This window comes from Vicia villosa, linkage group LG6, assembly GCF_029867415.1.
Source record: "Vicia villosa cultivar HV-30 ecotype Madison, WI linkage group LG6, Vvil1.0, whole genome shotgun sequence".
NCBI lineage: Eukaryota > Viridiplantae > Streptophyta > Magnoliopsida > Fabales > Fabaceae > Vicia > Vicia villosa.
The window spans coordinates 136,129,673-136,149,595 of NC_081185.1; the positions used below are offsets into that span (position 1 = coordinate 136,129,673).

General features: G+C 30.7%; 1 protein-coding gene across 1 annotated transcript; it reads right to left on the reverse strand.

Moving 5' to 3' along the window:
* Window positions 1–14,960: 14,960 nt before the first annotated feature.
* LOC131614757 (uncharacterized) lies at window positions 14,961–15,593 on the reverse strand. Its single transcript, XM_058886311.1, has one exon. It carries the CDS (start codon window positions 15,591–15,593, stop codon window positions 14,961–14,963), a length of 633 nt encoding a protein of 210 aa, XP_058742294.1.
* Window positions 15,594–19,923: the final 4,330 nt, after the last annotated feature.

Below are 19,923 nucleotides of genomic sequence, written 5' to 3' on the forward strand. Positions count from 1 at the left end.
GGAAAACTTCTCGATCTCTCATTTACTCAAAGTGCTCACTTGTAAACAATACCCTTTTCGTACGACCGAAGCCACTTGTTGTGAAAAACTGGTAGAATAACTCAAAGAAATTATGAATAATTATACAGAGTTCAAACACACCAAGAAATTTTATGCGTGGAGACATAGAACAATGAATACCAAAATAAATGGCCTAAAACAACAAAATAACCTACCAAAAATGAAAGCAAACCCACCACAAGCCAGAAGAAGATAAAATATAAGAACATAATAACTTGTTTACCCAGTTCGATTCAATGATCTACTCGAAGGGAGAACGCATCTCTCTCATTCATTATAATTTCAAAAGTTGTTACAAGAGATAACAAATCAGTTACTAGAAAAAAAACGTTTGAGTTGTCACAAACAAAATCCTATTTTTACCAAGTGTTTCCCAATTGCTCCAACTCTCAATATATGAATCGCACAAGCTCAATATGTTTAGAAGTGTTTCTCAATCCTCTTAGATACCTCCAAAGATTTTACAAATTTCAAGAACTCCATGAAATTTTAACTTTTGTCTCTCAAACTTTACGGAGGATTCCTAACTTTTATCTATCTTCAGTTGATAAAGTTCTGAAGGTTGTGAAGATAAGAATGATAGAGATACATATTTATAACCATTGAAACCCATAGATAAACTTATTATAGAAGAAATATTTACTCAAGAGATAATACATTTTTTGTAAATTACAATTAAGCCCTCGCCCAGAAAAATGATCTTCACTTAGACACAAGAATATTCTCTAAGTACTAAGGCTAAATATATGTGAGAAAAATGAGAAATTTAATGAAAATGATGAGAGAAGAAAAAGTGAGACCAAAGATCCTTTTCTGGATGAAATAAAATGATAGAGAATCACTCTACTTATAGGCCACATTGTGGTTTAAATATCAAAATAATCCATAAGAGAAATGAATGTCATAATCGATTAGGCTAATTGGTTATTGGACCTTAATAATCAATTGTTAAAGGCGCAAATGAAAGGTTTTAATATTTAGTCGTTACCAATCATTAAAAGACCATCCTAATCGATTTTAAACTCAACCTAATGAAAACAATCGATTCGGTTATTAGGTTTAATCGATTGTTTTGTTGGAAAAAGTCTTCCAATCAATTAGAACCTTGAGTCATGGCATCATTATTTTTTAGTATAGTATCACACAAGAGCCTTGAGTCTTCTGGCTTGATGAGACACGCGACATCTTTAAGTTGATTACCACCATTTGAGAGTTGAAAATATAAACCACATGTGAACCTTTGCATGTCTTCATTTGAATGTCGTTTGACCATATTGTTGACTTCAAAGAGATGACTTGATCTTTCAAGAACGTCTTCAAGAGGATATCAAGACAAAACATCTTGACATCTTCGACCGCTTAATCCATCTTCAATAGATAAGGACTTAAGCGGATATCGTTTAATATCAAGTGTTGCCATCATCAAAACTAAAAGTTAATCACTTGATTTGTAGCTTTGATATCAACAAATTTCACCACATAGGCGAGTTGGGCTATGGAGTCTCACTAGGGCCAGGGTTAACCTCAAAGCTCAGATAGCATTTATAGAGATACTTATAGATCATCCATCAAATATATCCTCCCATCAGCAGCACGGGTTGAACCCACAATCCCTCGATGTGTGAGTCAACTTCTTACTAACTTAGTCAATCTACCTTGGCTTAAGCTTATAGTTTTTAGTTTGTCATATTTTTTCCACTACTATCCTTATTATTTTAATTAAAATTAATTTTTATCTTTTATAATTTATTATAGTTTTAAGAAAAAAAATTAATTGCAAGCATATAAAATGTAAAGTTTTGTATCTTAAAAAAAATCGTAAACATCTTAATGCAACGATTCCTTATTATTTTCCTTGTTGTTTTCACTCCACCTTCCTGTTTTGTTTTTCTGAGCTAATTTCACCCTTACTCTCAATTGTTGTCGTTATTCACTCCTACTTTCTATATGAGTTGAATACATTTTTGTTTTATGTTTAATTTTACATATATATTTAAAAAATTTACATGTGCATTTTACATTTAATTTTATCGAGTGAAAATTAATTTAATAATAGTATATACAAGATAATAGATCTGATAAGTTATTAATTAAGAATGTTCGTTTATGTCATTTTATATTATCGACTAGTAGAACAACTAATTTACAAAACATTTCAATTAATTTATCAACTATTAATCATCTGTTTTAAACTACTAATTATCAGGGGTGTGGTCGTTCAAAAATAATCCGATCTAATATTTAAGGAGTGTGGAAAAATATCTAGTATATCGAATTTTTTAAAACATCTAATAAATCTTTTGTAACATTAAATATTTTAATTAATTTAGCATAAATCTATATTGAATTTTTTTGTATTGTCTATCAGATTTTTTGCAACTAAATTTTTTATTTATAAAATATAATTAAATAATGAGAATAATATTTTTGATATTATAAAAATATATGAAGGTGCCAAATGCAATATTGGAAGTGCCAGCTAAAATTCTTAAATTTTTACTATAAACAAACCTTACTGAAATAAAATTGGGCTAATTAAATAGACTACATAGAAGTGGTTACATATATCATATGGGCTGAGTAAATATTAAGGGTAGACATAATTTTTGTCTTTATGCACACCCTTACGTGCCAGAATTGTTTCCCTTTAAAATATCTCTTTTGGAACCAGAATAAGACATCAAATAATATGGAGGTAAGAAACTTGATAAATATAAATTAGTATAATTTAGTATATAATTATTGAGTTGAGTTGTGCACGCAGTGATTCACGTCTAGATTGTACTACTATAATACTAGTTTTAGACTTATAATAATGAAACAGAATTCATAAGACGTAAATTATATATATTATATTTATATTATGTATAACCATTCCATTTTTCAGGTAAATTAAACAAACTATATATTTTGATGAGTATCTCAACAATTTAGATATGACCGGCGGCGTGTACTCATCATACACATAGATTACGATATTGACAAGTTTTTTACTTTTTAATATTGTTTTACATATTATAATACCTTATAATGTGTATTGGTATGATGGATACTAAGCAAACCAAATAATATTGTATTATGGATTGTGTTAGAGATGGATCAAAGGTATTATAATATAATATACCTTTATAAAATTATAACATTACTTATTCATAATTGTTATTAGTTTCTAACTCAGTTATCCTTTAAAGATCAATTTAAATTCTAAACTAAATCGACAATATGATAACAAATATTTATGGGCAAAAAAATAATCTCAAATGAGTATTGTCGCGACTTAAGGAGGCGACTTAGACCCACACATGAAGATAATTCGCCAGCTAGAGTGGCGACATGATCCAAAAACAAGCGGACCCACAGATGAAGAAAATAATAAAATATAATAGGTAAAATAATTTAACTAAAAAAATTGAAAAAAAAAAGGAATGAGTGTTGTCGCTGAGGAAGTGGCGACTTTGTCCAACTTTTACACGTTGTCGTCAAGTCCATTGGCGAACTCAGTAAGGAGGTATTGTTGTCGCCACCCCTTGGCGACAACGTGTTAAAATAAACATTTTTGGACATTTATGTAATTATTTTGAAAAAATGGTTATTTTAATTTTTTTTAAATATAGTTATTGAAAAAAAAATCCCTGAATAACCCCTTATCCCTTATCGGAAGACCAATATATACATTTATTTATAAAAATTTGTAATTTGAATCTTTTATATTAGGTTCGAGTTTTAGGAATACTTGTTTTATTTAAATTTTGCTTATAATTTTTTTTTTATAAAAAAAATAGTATATATTCTTAAACTAACAACATATTATTTGTTGAAAATTAAATGTGTTTTTTTAAAATATTAATAGTAATATTTTTGGAAAAGTTATTATATTTAAATTTTTTGAGATTTTAAAAATGTAAAATTATTTATTAAATTACCAACTTGATTTTATGTATCATTTTCTAACCAATAATATAATATATTTATTTAATATTTGGTCGACTGATTGACATATCCGTTCATTAATGAGTCGTGTTTTGAGTTTGTTATAAATCCGTTTTCCACAAATATAAATATGTATCTCTAACATTTTTTATTCATAACTTTCCGAACTAAACACTGAGGAAAGTGATGAGAATTCTAGGAGAAATTTACAACGGTAGAAATTTATATGATTGTGCTCAGGCCCGGCCCAAGGGGCAAGCCACCAAGGCTGCTGCCTTGGGCCTCAAATATTTTACCTAGTATACTCATTCATGTCTACTAAAAAAAGGCCTCACATATTTTTAATAGTGAATGCAGCTATTACTAATTAAGTGTCTCGTAACTATTTTAATAGTGAATGCGTTGATGTATAGAGGTAAAGCAACACTCTTTACTTTAGGGGTGTTCGTGGGCCGGTTTGGTTCGGTTTTGAGAGAATCCGATACCCAAACCGATTAAAATTACATGGATTGGATTTGCAAATTTTTTCAATCCAAACCAAACCGAACCGAGAAACAACAGGTTGGTTTGGATTGGATTGATCGGGTAGATAAAAAAATATTTGAAAAAATAATTTATTTATGAAAATTAATTTTTTATAATATTATAAAAATATAGTATTAATAATGTTCAATCGTAAATATTAGACTAACAATTTTTTGTATTAGATTAAAAAATATCTAATATAATTATTTATTTGAATTAATATGATAATGAATGTGTTTCATAGCATTATGTTCAGTTACCACAATACACTAACCATTTTCTAATGCCAATTTAAAATAACATAATTTGTCCATATACGAGATTTCACTTTTTTTTCTTGTTCAAGTTGAATGTTTGGTAGTAATTCTTATGATAGTTAATTATGGTTGGTTTGGGTTGGGTTTGCGGGTAGAAAATTGAAAATCCGTTTTCCGAACCAATTGATATTGGATTTCATTGGTTTGGTTCGGTTCTTGCCCAAACTGAAAAAATGTCCAACTCAAACACTATGGTTTGGTTTGGATTCCGGTTTAGTTCGGATTTACCCGAACCAATGAACACCCCTACTTTACTTCGCATATAGGAATAAAACATGTCAGCATATAAAAAATTATATATCCGCAAAACTCATTATTGAAAATGAAATTGATTAACATATTATTTCATTTAGCTTTTATTTACTCAACAATCTTATAACTATTGATGAAATTATGAATTCTTAATTTTAAAATGCTAAACTTTATTTTTATAAATAACTAATTTTTAAATAATTTTATATTTCAAAAATATATTTTTCAATAATATAAATTTTATTATTTAAAAAAAATTATTGTGAATTTCGCCTTAGGTCTCCATTTGTGTTGGGCCGGCCCTGATTGCGCTCTCTTAGAATCTGGAAATATTTAAAGGTATATAAGAGGATTGAAATTTGAAAGACACTTCTAAACATTTTGGACTCATGTGATTCATATATAAAGAGTTAGAGAGATTGAGAAACACTTGAAGGTAGAAAATAGAGTTTATCTGTGAAAAGATGAGTGACTATTTTCATGTAATTCTTTTAGAATTTATTGTAATAATTCTTGGAATTATTAAGAATAAGAGAGTTTATTTGTTCTCAAGAGTAGATCGGTTTGACCAAACTACATAAATAATTTTTTTTTGTGTTCTTGTTTTTTATCTTCCTCCTACTTGATGTGGACTTGCTATCACTGGTTAATTGTAGATTATTTTGTTTCTTTGGTGCTATCTATTTTGGTTATCGTTGTTTTTTATCCTCCACATCTATTACTCTTCAGGAATTTAATGTTAAATTAAATTCAACAAGAATTTGATGTGCTTGAACTTATAAACAAATTTACCACTATTGTTAGAGTTCTCACAATAATATTTTGGAACTTAAACTATAATAATATGTGTGAATTGAAGAAAAAATATAGAATCTCCCATGGTTAACTCAATGTGTAAAAAGTATAGGTAAAAAACATAGTTAAAAGTTAACACAATAACAGTAGATCATCGAATGACGACATCACATTGGCATCTGGGTTCAGACAGTGGCAATCCTCAAGCAATGACTCTAGTTTGAGTAGTTCACAATTATTACGTTTATTCAAATTCGAATCGTGAATTATTTCGTTAATGGGTAGTGTTTTGGGACTTTTATGGATCTGTTGAGTTTCAGTAGTTATAAATATGTATCTTTATCACTATTGTTAGTAAGACTTGAAGAAAGACAGAAGAAATATGTGTTAATCCTTGTAGGAAAACTTAGAGAGACAAGGTATAAATTCCTTGGAACTCTTGGAATTTTGGAAAACTTTTGAAGTCATCTAACGGGATTCGAAAACACTTATAACATCTTGAATTTGTGTAATCATATACAGATAGTTAAAGAGATTGGAAAATACTTGATTATAATTCGGGTTTTTTCTTGGGAACTATGATAACTACTTTTTCGTAACTCTTTTGTAATTTATTGTAGCAATTATTGGAACTATACATAATAAAATAACTACTCTCTCTATATAGTGGATCAATTTGATCGATCTGAGTTAATAAATTCTAGGTATTCTTGTCTATTATCTTTCTCTTGCTTGTTGTGATTTGTTTATATTGATTGTAGATTATTGTTCTTTGTCTCACACATCTTCGCTATGAACAAAATCAATATTAATGTTAGATTTCAATGATAGCTTGTTGTGGTTGAACCTTGAAGAATTTTCTAGCAACTTCTCCCCTTTCTTTTCTGTGCCAACGATTTTCGAGTGGTAAATTATTTATACAATTTGACTAGGTTATTTTATCACGAGAACATCATGGTTGATAGTTTAATTGCACAGTTTTAGATGATGCCAATTTTTTTACCTAGTACTAGACTCAACTTAGTGATATATTTGGTGTCAAAAATAATCTTCAAACCTATATTAAATTTATAACACTTATAATACATTTCATTTATGCCATGTTAACAAAGATATTACTGATTTTGGTTATGCTGATTTTGACATCAAAAAATGGTAGAAGTTTATGTCACCATTTCTTTTGATACTTGTCATTTCAAAAAATGATATATTTTCAAATGATGAAAGAAGTTGTATTTGTTATCAATGATGTTTTGCAAGTGGTGCTTGAAAACGTTGAACAAGAAGAAAAGATAATATGGTTACAGAATTCACACAATGAAGCGAGAATAATTTTTTATGCTATAATTATATTCCTAATGGATTTTACGATGATTTGTATTATTAGTACAAAACATATAAGTCGGAAAAAGAAGTTGGAGATGCTATTAAAAAGAAGTATAATATTGATAAAACTGATAATAAAATATATTATGTGAGTCGCTACCTCAAATACCAAGCGAGTGATGAAAATATGATCTAGAACATTTCACATAAAATCATAATTGAAGGTATGCCTTTAGATGAATAGTTTAAGTAGATTGTATAATAGACAAACTACCCCCTACATGAAAGATTTATAAAACCTTATAAGGCTAAAAACCAAAGAATTTTCTCTAGAAAACCTGACAATCCGCCTCCATAATTAGGGAAAATTTTGCAAGAAAGACAAAAAAGATATAGTGTTGATTGTTTCAACTAAAAATACTAGAAAAAAAACTCATAGGTGTAGTCCTGAAGTTAGTTGTCAAATCTTGCAAGAATCAGAATCTTTGTAAGAATAAGAACCACTACTCTAGCAACCACAAGAATTGGAACCTCTAAAGGGTCCTAAATGTGAGCAAGAAACCACCCATAAAAATGTCATAGTTCAAAATTTATTTGCTACAATTGTGATAAACCGGGTTGGTTATATATAACACATGTGCAGGAACATGCCAAGTTCTTCTCCACATGAAAACCTTATTAAAGAGCCATTTACATATATAATTCATGGCATACAATTTATTGGAGTATTATATTAGTGGGGAGTCGATATTGGCGTCTCCCCCATGTTTTATACAATTTTATAATGCTCAAAACAGACCCAATTCAATATGATATAAATCCTAGCATTTCGACTACTACATGCTTGAGCGTACTTGGACTACAACATGCAGGATTTCAACATTAGCATGTGAACAAACTTCGATATCATGCTTGATCTCTGCCGAACTAAGAAGCTACCCATGTCGAGACTAGTGTTTGATCTAAAATCTTACAAAAATAAATTAATTTTAAAAGATGTGATGCATACTCAAGATATATGGAAGAATTTGGTTTCCAACTTTCTCACGTATATGACAAGGTTTACTAAGATTATTGGGACAAATCTGTACATCATTGTTAAAAATGACATTTCGGTTGGGAAAAACAACACCACTAATGAGTTTTCTTATATTTCACGGATTTTGTGATTTTTATATTTGACATGCTATACTTTTTCAAGCGAATAAACGTGTGAGTATCTAAAGGGGAAAGAACTCAAACTTTAAAAGGTATTTCTGATATCATATTTGAAAGATATAATGAGATATCTTGCAAAATAGGTGTTTCACTAAGAAACAAAAATGTTTCTTGCAAATACACATACTAATCCAAAGTAGTAATGTAAAATACCATCACAATTTTGGGGAATAAGAGTGAAAAGATTGATGAAGTTATTAATGAGGTAAGTAATATATAGGAAAGTTTTGACCTCATGAGTGATCGTGAATTCAAAAGTAGTTATCATGATAACAAGGATGAAGAAGATATGAAACACAAAGAAGCAGTAGGTGATAGTATAGTGATGCATATTACATTTTCCAAAATCACACAAATTCAAATATCCAGGATGAGTAATAGTGCCTGAAATTATGGTGGTGTGAAATTTAAAAATGTTCTTCTTATTTTAGGATCAAGTAAAAATTTTGTGTCACTTGCTGAAGTGAAAACTCACCCAACATTGCTAATTCATCAAATATTGTCGATGTTGAAATTTGCTATCAAATCATGAAGGAAACTATCTGGGAAGATAAAAGGAGCCCACATCCAATTGGATAGATTTATATTTACACAAGATCTTCTAGTGATGGAGACAAAATAATACTAAATGGCTTCATTGGTACTTGTAAGACCTCTTATCCAATATGTGAGGGTGAAAATGGATGTTGATGATAACAGTGTGACAATAAAAATATACATCAAGATTCTGGTATGCTACGTCTTTTTCTAAAGTCTACATGAAAGTGAATTTCCTAAGTACTCAAAGGTAAAGCAGAATAAAATCATTCATTCCAAATTGATTAATAAAACATGAGTTAAACTAATTACATTAAACAAAATCTATTGGAAGGCAACACAAATTTTCTTTCTTTTCATTTATTTTAGTTAGACATTTGTTGTTCAATTTTTTTAATGGTTAGTTATAACTTTTAATGTAAAACTTTTCTTATGTTAAATTCTCCAGGTGAGGAAGGTTGCTCGCTAGGCGAGCACATCAAATTCAGACAACCCAAATCTATCAATAATTTGCGGGGTGAGCAACCTTTCTCATGGGGCGAATCCTTCAGATCCATTATAAGCATGACATTTTTTATATTAAGTCTCGAACTATGGACAAAATAAACTATTGTATGAGACGAAGACTTGATGAAAAAAAACTAAAAACCCCAATGAGTTGAACTTATTGTTATTTCTTGTTGTTACATATCTTTTTATGTTTTTACATTAATTAGTCTATTTAAATTGTTTGTGAAAAAAGATGAAATATTGAGGCATTCAAAGTAACAAGTCTAGATTTGTGAATAATCAAATATATTTGCATGCTTAAGTTATTCTTTTTCAAATGCTTCATTTAAGGTTTAATTTTGTTATTTTCCTTGAAGGAGAACATGTACATGAATTCAATTACTTTATGTTAACAATGTAAGATTTCACTTATTAATTTATAATATGTTAATCCATTTTTGAGAATCACTTCAAGACCTAGCTTTTGAGTGTGTGTGTGCAACTTCATGTGATACAAATATTTAGTGTCAATATTTTCTTATTATTTACTTTATTTTTCTTATATATTTCTTTCACTTTGTATGCAAGAAGTTAAGGAAGTATTCAAGTCCTTGTTTGGGTTTGGAGTGATACCTACTTAGCCCAATAAAATCTACCTTGTGAGATAGTGATTTTTTGCTACTCGTTCGAGCCTTAAAGATTAACTTTTTTTTTTGAAATGATATACCCATTATCCTTTATTAGAATAGAAAAGTTCTTACATTTTTGTATTAGAACAGAAGATCATTTGTTTGAATTATAGGTTTTTATTCAAGTTAGGGAGAATAGGTTGTATGAAAGAAAAAATTAAAAGAAAAACCAAGTTGGCACACATTAGTGATGAAGATGAATATGAAAATATTTATTGTAAGAAAATATGACGATAATCAATGATAAAGCATGACAATATAATTTTTTTTTATATATTTCAAAACAGATTTGTAGTATTGTCATTGTTGATTGAGTAAAACAACACATGCTTGAGTGTTAAGCAATTATGATGATTGTGATTATATTCAATTAATTTTTAGTTTTAAAACTTAAAATCATACTTTAAATAAGTAATAGATTCACATTCATGCTAGGATACTAGTACTAGTGTGAGCATAAAAGTTTGATTTTGAATTCGCATTTTGATGAATCATGCAAACTTGAATCATTTTTAAACATGAAATTTTGATTGTTAACAAACCTTAAATATTAAAAAAATACATGTTTTCATGATTAAAACTTGTTTTAAGAAAACTTTGTAGGACTTTTATTTGAAGACAAACAAATTTTGAGTTGGGGAAAATTGATAAGTTTCTAAATGGAAGGGTTTTCCAAAGTGTATTCAGTGAAGCTATGATCTTGTTTTACAAGAAACTATGTTAAAAACACCGATTTTTTTGTATATTTTTAATTTAATAGGTTTCCATTGATTTTATATTATGTATGACCCTTTTCCCACACTATTTTAATAGGAAATTGATCAAGATTTCATCAGGAAAATTGATATGAGAATTAGTTAATGATCTAGAGAGATTTAAATATAATATTGAAGATTTCTGATAAAAGAAACTCGTTAGGTGAGAAAGATGGCTCCCAAGGAAAACTAATGACTTAATACTTACAATGATTCTATAAGAGAAAATTTGTGAGGCGGTCTAGGAAACTCACATAACATTTCATGTTGATTTAGTGACCGTCTAGGTACTTGAACCAACTTGAGTAGTAAGAAAAAATTGGAATACACTTGAAATCAAATTTATTTCCAAGTTTTATCCTCAATGAAAATGTGATGATGCCAAGATTCACATTGTTCCTTTCTCACAGTGAGCAGTTAAGAGTTTTTGTGAAGCATATGTCTTATTCAAGCCCATGTTAAGAAAGCTCAAACCACAAATATGATGAAATTATACAAGTTCACATTTTTAGGGACGACATGAAACAAAAACTAATTTTTTCTTTATGCAACAATAATCATATCACTCCTATATTTTGTTTGTTTTTCTTATATATTTCTTTCAATTTGAATGCATGAGGTTAAGGAAGTTTTAAAATCCTTGATTAGGTTTTGAGTGATACCTACTTAGCCTAGTAAAATTTATCTTGTGAGATAGTGATCTGTTGCTACCCTTCGAGCCTCGAAAATTAAATTTTTTTTATTTGTTTTGAAATGATATACCCATTAACCTTTAAAAGAGTAACAAAGTTCTCACATTTTTTGTATTAGAATAATAGATCATTTGTTTTCATCAGGTTTTTATTCAAGTTAGGGAGAATAAGTTGAATGAAAGAACAAAATTAAAAGAAAAACCAAGTTGACACACATTAGTGATGGGAATAAAAAGAAAAATACTTATTATAAGAAAACATGACAATAATCATTGATAAAGCATGAAAGATGCAAAAGAAAGAACAAGAAAAGAAATAAAAAGTTGTCAAGCTTATCAAAATAAATAAAAAATCATCGATAGAAGTTGTGAATTGGTATAAGAAGGGGTAATTATAATGTATACAAAAATAAATGCTCTCTCATTCTTAATGATTTTGAATACCAAGAAAAACAAATAATTTTTAAAGTCAGGCCTTGTTATAAACTTTATAAAGCTCTTATTGATTTATGACTGATTACATATTATTTTATACCGTTTATATATATTTCAAAATAAATTTGTAGTATTGTCATTGTTGATTGAGTAAAACAAAACATGTTTGAATGTTAAATAATTATAATGATTGCGATTCTTTTTGAACAATGGTTGACTTTGAAAACTCAAAATCATACTTTAAATACAAAATAGATTCATATTCATGATAGGATACTAGTGTGAGCATAAAAGTGTGATTTTGAATTCGCATTCTTATGAATCATGCAAACTTGAATCGTTTTTAAACTTGAAATCTTGATTGATCAAACCTTAAATATTAAAAAAATACATATTTTCATGATTAAAACTTGTTTTAATAAAATTTTGTAGGACTTTTATTCGAAGACGAACCAATTTGTGAGTTGGGGGAAATTGATAAGTTTTAAAATTGAGGTATTTTCCATAGTGTAATCAGGGAATCTCTGTTTTTTTTACAAGAAAATATGTTAAAACCACCAATTTTTGTACATTTTTTATTTATTAGGTTTCCACTTATTTTATATTATGTATGAACTTTTTCCCACACTTTTTAAAGGAAATTGAACAAGATTAATCAAGGCAATTGGTATGAGAATCAGTCAACGACCTAGAGAAATTTAAACATAAATATTGAAGGGTTTTGAGAAAAGAAGCTCGTTAGGTGACAAAGATGGCTCCCAAGGAAAACTAATGACTTGAGATTTTCAATGATTCTAGAAGAGAACATTTGTGAGGTGATATAAGAAACTCATATAACAAATTGGACCAACCTAAATACTTGGACCCGCCTGAGTAGTAATGACAAATTGGAATACACTTGAGATCAAATTTATTTCCAAGTTTTAACCTGAAAGAAAATTTAATGATGCAAAGACTCCCATTGTTGGTTTCTCACGGGGAGTAGTTGGGAGTTCCTGTGAAACATATGGTTGATTCAATCCCATGTTGAAAAACACCCAAACCGTAAATATGATGAAATTATACAAGTTTATATTTTTAGGAACAACATGAAACAAAAATTAACCTTTTCTTTATGCAACAACAATCATATCACTCATATATTTAGTTTGTTTTTCTTATATATTTCTTTCACTTTGTATGCATGAAGTTAAAAAAAAAAATCAAGTTCTTGTTTGGGTTTTGGGTGATACCTATTTTGTATTAGAATAGTAGATTATTTGTTTTAATTAGGCTTTTGTTTAATTTGGGAAGAATATGTTGTATGAAATAACAAAATTAAAAGAAAAACCAAGTTGGCATATGTTAGTGATGAAGATGAAAAGAAAAATACTCATTTTAAGAAAACATGACAATAATCATTGATAAAGCATTGAAGATGCAAAAGAAAGAATAAGGAAAAAAGAAAATTTTGACATACTTATCGAAAGAAAAAAAAAACATCGATAGAAGTTGTGAAGTGATATAAGAAGGGGATGATTATAATGTACACAAATATAAATGCTCTCATATTCTTAGGGATTTTGAATACAAAGAAAAAATAAATAATTTTAAAAGTCAGACATTGTTATTATATTTATAGAGCTCTTATTGATCTATGGATGGTTACGACAATTTGATGATCTCACATAGATTTAAAGTTAAAGTGACAAATGCATTCACTATAAATATGAAAATGGAGTTTGCACTATCATATTTTTCTATGTAGACCACTTAATTATATTTTATTAAAATATTCATGATGTAAATGTTGTGAAATCATTTTTGTGTATCAACTTTAATATGAAAGATCTCAGAGAAGCAAGTCTAATCATCAATATTAAGATTACTAACTAGAAAAGAGAAATTATTTGGATTTGCCTCACATATATTGTGAATATCTTTTAAATATTTAACTACTTTGACGATAAATGGACTTGCACAACATATGAGCCAACCACTACTAGAAAATTCGGTTTTAGTGACCGTAAAATTTTGGTCATTGTAGTGACCGAATTAGCCACCAAAATTTGATATTCTAGAGCCAATTTGTTTCAGTCACTAAATCGGTCTCTAAAATAAATCAGCCACCGATTTAGAGACCAGAATTTTGTGACCACCTATTCGGTCAGGAAAAATTATTTTTATATACAATTTAATTTATATATAAAATTAGAGACTGAAATTTCGGTCACTAATATTTTTTATTTTCTTTTTCTATTTTTAATTCTCTTTATATGCTACTATTTTCTTTTTTTTTTTTAAGATATGAATTCTTTTTCAATTTTTAATTTTATTAAAAGTTTCATCTTTTTTATTGTTTTAACAAATAATATATTTATATAAAAATATATGTATATATATCTTTAAATATAAAATATAATATTAGATGTTAAGTAGTGTAGTGGCAAGGTCTTATTATAATACACAGAAGTCATATGTAGGACTATTATGCAAGTGTACTAATATACCTATTATGAACCATTATGATACTATTGAGAGAGTAGTGAGATACCTAAAGAGAACCCACAAAATTCGTATTACATGATTAGAAGTCTTCATGTTTCCTTGAAGGATGCAATGATATTAATTTCAATAAAGGGACAACTTCTCTATCTATAAAAAAAAGTTGGATAATATACCTTCAATCAATTAACTAATAAAATTTTATTTTATTATATTTAATTAATTATTTAATAATCCAAATTTTGAAGATTTTTAATTCGTTTTACTCTATGAATAACTTTACTCATCTTTTTGAGACCTATAATAAGAATTTCCCTTTCAACAATCTATCATATTATTCTTAAGTTTTTTTTTGTAATCAAGATATATTAATGAAAGAACCAAAAGTTCTAGAACAAGAATACAATAGGACGAGACAAAAACTCGAACCGAAGAAAAATTACACTCCAAATACAACCTAAGAAAGATAAAACAAAGGAGATTTGCTAAATTCATAAAAGTTGTAATTGGTACGGGTAACTTTTTCTATGAACGACCAACGCCAAAGAAGTGCCTTAATGCTCCAAACAGTATCGAAAACATTCCAAGTATTATTCCGGAAGATGATCTCATTCCTAAGCTTCCAAATAGCCCAAAAGCTAGCCAACCAAATACTCCCTTCTCTACCGAATTTCACCTTGTTGGACTTGCAAAAACTATTCCATCTCAAAAAAATGCTCATGATGCAATCAGACTCAGAATCAATAAAACCGATCCAACTAGCCACCTCCTTCCAATTAATAGCGGAAACTCCACAAGAAAATAAAATATGATTCAATGTTTCCCTTTCCGTTCTGCATAGCACACAAACAGTAGAAGAAGGTAAAGATATACCTCTAATAAGAAGAAGATCCCTTGTTGGCAATCTATTAATAAAACATCTCCAACCAAAAGCCTTAATCTTGTGAGACACATCCAATTTCCAATTAAGATTAAAAGCTTTGACAAACTCCTTCTCTGGGCCAAAAGGAACATGGAAAACGTTTGAAAGCGCATAACAACTCCTAACCGAAATACACATTGTCCTCTTTCGCCGACCACGAAACGCCATTGCTGCCCGAAACAACAGGCTGAAAATGGCGCAAAAACAGTCTTAGGCGCTGCACTGCAGTAGAAGCCGCCGAACTGTTTCTAATCGGGATACCGAACTCCCTCGACTCCCAAACACCGTTGACCTAACGGCCCATACCCGCCACCGCCACAAATTTCAACTCCTATAGGTTAAACGCATCCGAAAATAAATCCATTAATCACTTATCATCCAACCAATTCGCGTGCTAAAAGGAAGTGTTGTAACCATTACCGATATTAAATCTACAATTGTTGACAAAAAAATTCTCCTTGTAACTATTCTCCAAAGAAATAATGTCCTTCCACCAAGAAGATTTAGAAACCCTCTTGCAATTATTCTCATCATAAGAAACAACAAGTAAATTAATACCACCATATCTAACTTTCAAAACTGTGTACCATAAAGCTTCCGAACCTTCTAGAATTCTCCATCTCCATTTATGGAGAAGAGCAAAATTAAAATTACGAATCCTTCTCAACCCAAGCCCACCCTTCTTAATGGGAAGACATACATATTCCTCCAACTAACCCAGTGAATTTTCCTACCTTCGACCGATCCGCCCCAAACAAAGTTACTTTGCAACCTCGTAATTTCATTTAAAACTTTCACGGGTGCCTTGTAAAAAGAAAGCAAGAATATCGAGAGACTACAAAGCACCGACTTGAGAAGAGTTAATCTTCTACCGAAACTTAACAAACGAGCCTTCCAATCCGTAAGCCGAGACTTGATCTTATTCAAAATCAAATTCCAAGATAATATTCTTCTAGGATTAAAACCTATAGGAATATCAAAGAAAATGAAATGTTTCTCTTCCTTTCTATAAGATAAAAAACTAGAAGCAATGTCCAAAAAATTATCACTAACATTAATGCCAATTAGCTTATTCTTGTGGTAATCAATCACTAGTCTCGATACAATCTCAAAACCCTTAGTATCAAAACCCTTAGAAATTAGAATATTATTCTTTAGTGGCTAGTAGCTATATATTTAGCATAGCGAGATGAGTTATTTTTGGAAAATATGTATTTTTATTTAAATTTATTAATTATGTAATAGTTATTGGTGCCTGTGTGTCACTATTGGTGGTGCATAGCATAGTTTCACCATGTAAGAATTATTCTAGTGGAGGAGCCGTAGTGCATCAACTCATCATACCTTGACTCAATTATTTTTCTAAAATGGATTTCATCTCATCCATAATGTAGGTGTCCCCATGCTGCAGTATTAAACATGAGAGCCATATTCACCTACGAAATACATATGGTATAGTGTTAATTGCATGTCAATATCGATGTCTGATCAAGTAGCAACCTCCTAAATTTATGTTTTTTTCTTTGTCTGATTGATCTAGTTATTCCAATTCCATGGATATAATGTTCATGGAAAAGCTAGTCAATCAATAATGTAGATAAAGTATCAAATCAATAATCATTAAGTCAACGATTCGTCCAACTTTTTTAGTTTATACCTTTTTCAAAACAAATACAGAAAAATAAAATTTGGATGACAAGATTTTTATTTAACAACACTTGCTTAACAATCACATGTAGTGTATGACATTAATTAATTCAATGAAAAAACTCATAATAACTACGTGTCTTACACTTCTTTTCTTCTAGTTGGATGTACTGCTCATTATTATATTATTTGAGTGGTAATAGTATATGCAAAAGAAAACCAGATAGATTAAATGAAAAAACATATATTCATTTGGATAATGCTTTCTCAAGCAAGTGAATGTGATCTTTATTGTTGTGAATTCAATGCCAAGAACAAAGTATAAAACAAGGAAGAATAAAGGACAAGGAAGAAGAGGAACACAAGAATTGGTTATAACTGCTATTCTTTTACTTTCTCTTAAAACAAGATTACAAGTTTACAAGAATAACAAATAACCTCTCTCACCCTAAATTAGGATTTGCAGCTTAGCAATGATGAGAGACTAGTATGCTATTTATAATAAAACCTAACATACTAACTAATGGGCTTTTTCAGCAAGGCCCATTACACAAGCCAACTTAATAAACAAGCTAACTTAACAAATTAGGGTTTAAACACTAAAACCTAATTTAACATGCTAACAACCCTAGCATCTTCGACATCTGCATGCTAGACCCATCTTCGACTACAGCATGCACACTTCGACACCAGCATGTGAACAATCCTTCGACTTAATGCTTAACTCTGTCGAACTGTCGAACCAAGAAGCTACCCTTCGACAATACTAGAGTTCGATCCAATATCTCACAAATCTCCACCTTGGACCTAACTCTACAACGTCAAGGAACAAACTAGCTTTCTTCATGCAGCTTTATCAACTGCATACAGTGGAAAAACTTGCAACTCGGCAATGTCTTGGTGATCATATCAGCAGCATTGTCTTCAGTCGAAACCTTCAGCACTTGGACTTCTCCACGCTCGATTACTCCTCTGACGAAATGCAGTCTCACATCAATGTGCTTAGTTCGCTCATGATAGGCTGAATTCTTCGACAGGTGTATTGCACTTTGACTATCACATTTAACAGTGATACCTCGACCTTGAAGTTTCAGCTCCTTCGCAAAACCTTCAAGCCACAATGCTTCTTTCACAGCTTCAGTGAGAGCAATATATTCCGCTTCAGTGGTTGATAGAGCAACAACCTTCTGAAGAGTTGCTTTCCAACTAATTGCTGTGCCAAACATAGTGAAAACATATCCAGAAATAGACTTTCTAGAATCCATACAACCTGCATAATCAGAGTCGACATATCCTTCTATTGCTGCTTTACTATCTTCACCCAAGGCCCCACCATAAATTAGGACTCTATTCAGAGACCCATTTATGTACCTTAAAATCCACTTCAATGCTTGCCAGTGAGCCTTTCCAGGATTCGCCATGTACCTGCTTACAAGACTGACTGCGTAAGCTATGTCGGGTCTAGTACAAACCATAGCATACATCAAAGAACCAACTATATTAGCATACGGAATGCTATTCATATAGGCTCTTTCGACATCAGTACTGGGACACTGATCAATACTCAGCTTGAATTGAGGGTTTGTTGGAGTCACAACTGGCTTCGAATTCGACATACCAAACTTTTCAAGAATCTTCCGTAGATATGCCTCTTGAGATAGACATAACTTCGACTTCTTTCTATCTCTTCGAATGTCAATTCCAAGAATCCTGGAAGCAGCTCCCAGATCCTTCATATCGAACTCCTTATTGAGTTCAGCCTTCACCCTCATCACATCTTCAACATTGTTGCTTGCTATGAGAATATCATCCACATAAAGCAACAAAATAACAAATGAATTACCAGGTCGAAATCTGAAGTAAACGCAGTGGTCGAACTGACTTCTAATGAAACTTATGCGTGCCATGAACTTGTCGAATCTCCTATTCCACTGTCGAGGAGATTGTTTCAGCCCATACAAAGATCTCTTTAACTTGCACACATAATCTTCCTTCCCCTTTTCGACATACCCTTCAGGTTGCCTCATCAGGATCGTTTCATCTAGATCACCATACAAGAACGCAGTCTTCACATCCATCTGTTCCAGTTCAAGATCGAACTGTGCCACCATGGCAAGCAACATTCGAATGGACCTATGCTTCACAACAGGAGAAAACACATCATTGAAGTCGACACCTTCTTTCTGAGTGAAACCCCTTGCAACTAACCTTGCCTTGTATCTTTTCGACGTCACTCCTTCAATTCCTTCCTTAACTTTGAAAATCCATTTACAGCTGACTAACCTTGCCCCAACAGGTTTCTTGATCAGTTCCCAAGTATGATTATCATGAAGAGATTTCATCTCATCATCCATGGCCTTCAGCCATTCAGTCTTATTTCGACTCCTCATAACTTCCTTATAGTCTCTAGGTTCTTCGTCTAGAACCTCACTTGCAGAGATTAAGGCATAAGCTATAAGATCTGCATACCCAAGTCTCTGAGGTGGTTTGATGACTCTTCTCGACCTATCTCTCGACAATAGGTAGTCATCGTCAGTTTCCTCAACTTCCTCAGCATCTTCTGCTTCTTCTTCGACTTCATCAGGGACATGCAATTCAGCATCAACATGCTCCACCTCAACAGGAATCTCTACCTGTTCCAGCTCTTCGTCAGATGTTTCTGTACTTCGACCAACATCATCAGTTTTCTTAAAAGCCATTTCAGCTTCATTGAAAACAACATCTCGACTGGTGATACACCTCCTGTGACCTGGCTCTAGGCACCATAGCCTATAAGCTTTGACTCCTTCTGGGTATCCCATGAACATGCATTTCAGAGCTCTAGGTTCGACCTTGTCTTGCCTAATGTGAG

What these genes read in the sequence shown, in the direction of transcription:
- LOC131614757 (XM_058886311.1), bottom strand. Translation starts at nt 15,593, where the DNA reads ATGGCGTTTCGTGGTCGGCGAAAGAGGACAATGTGTATTTCGGTTAGG.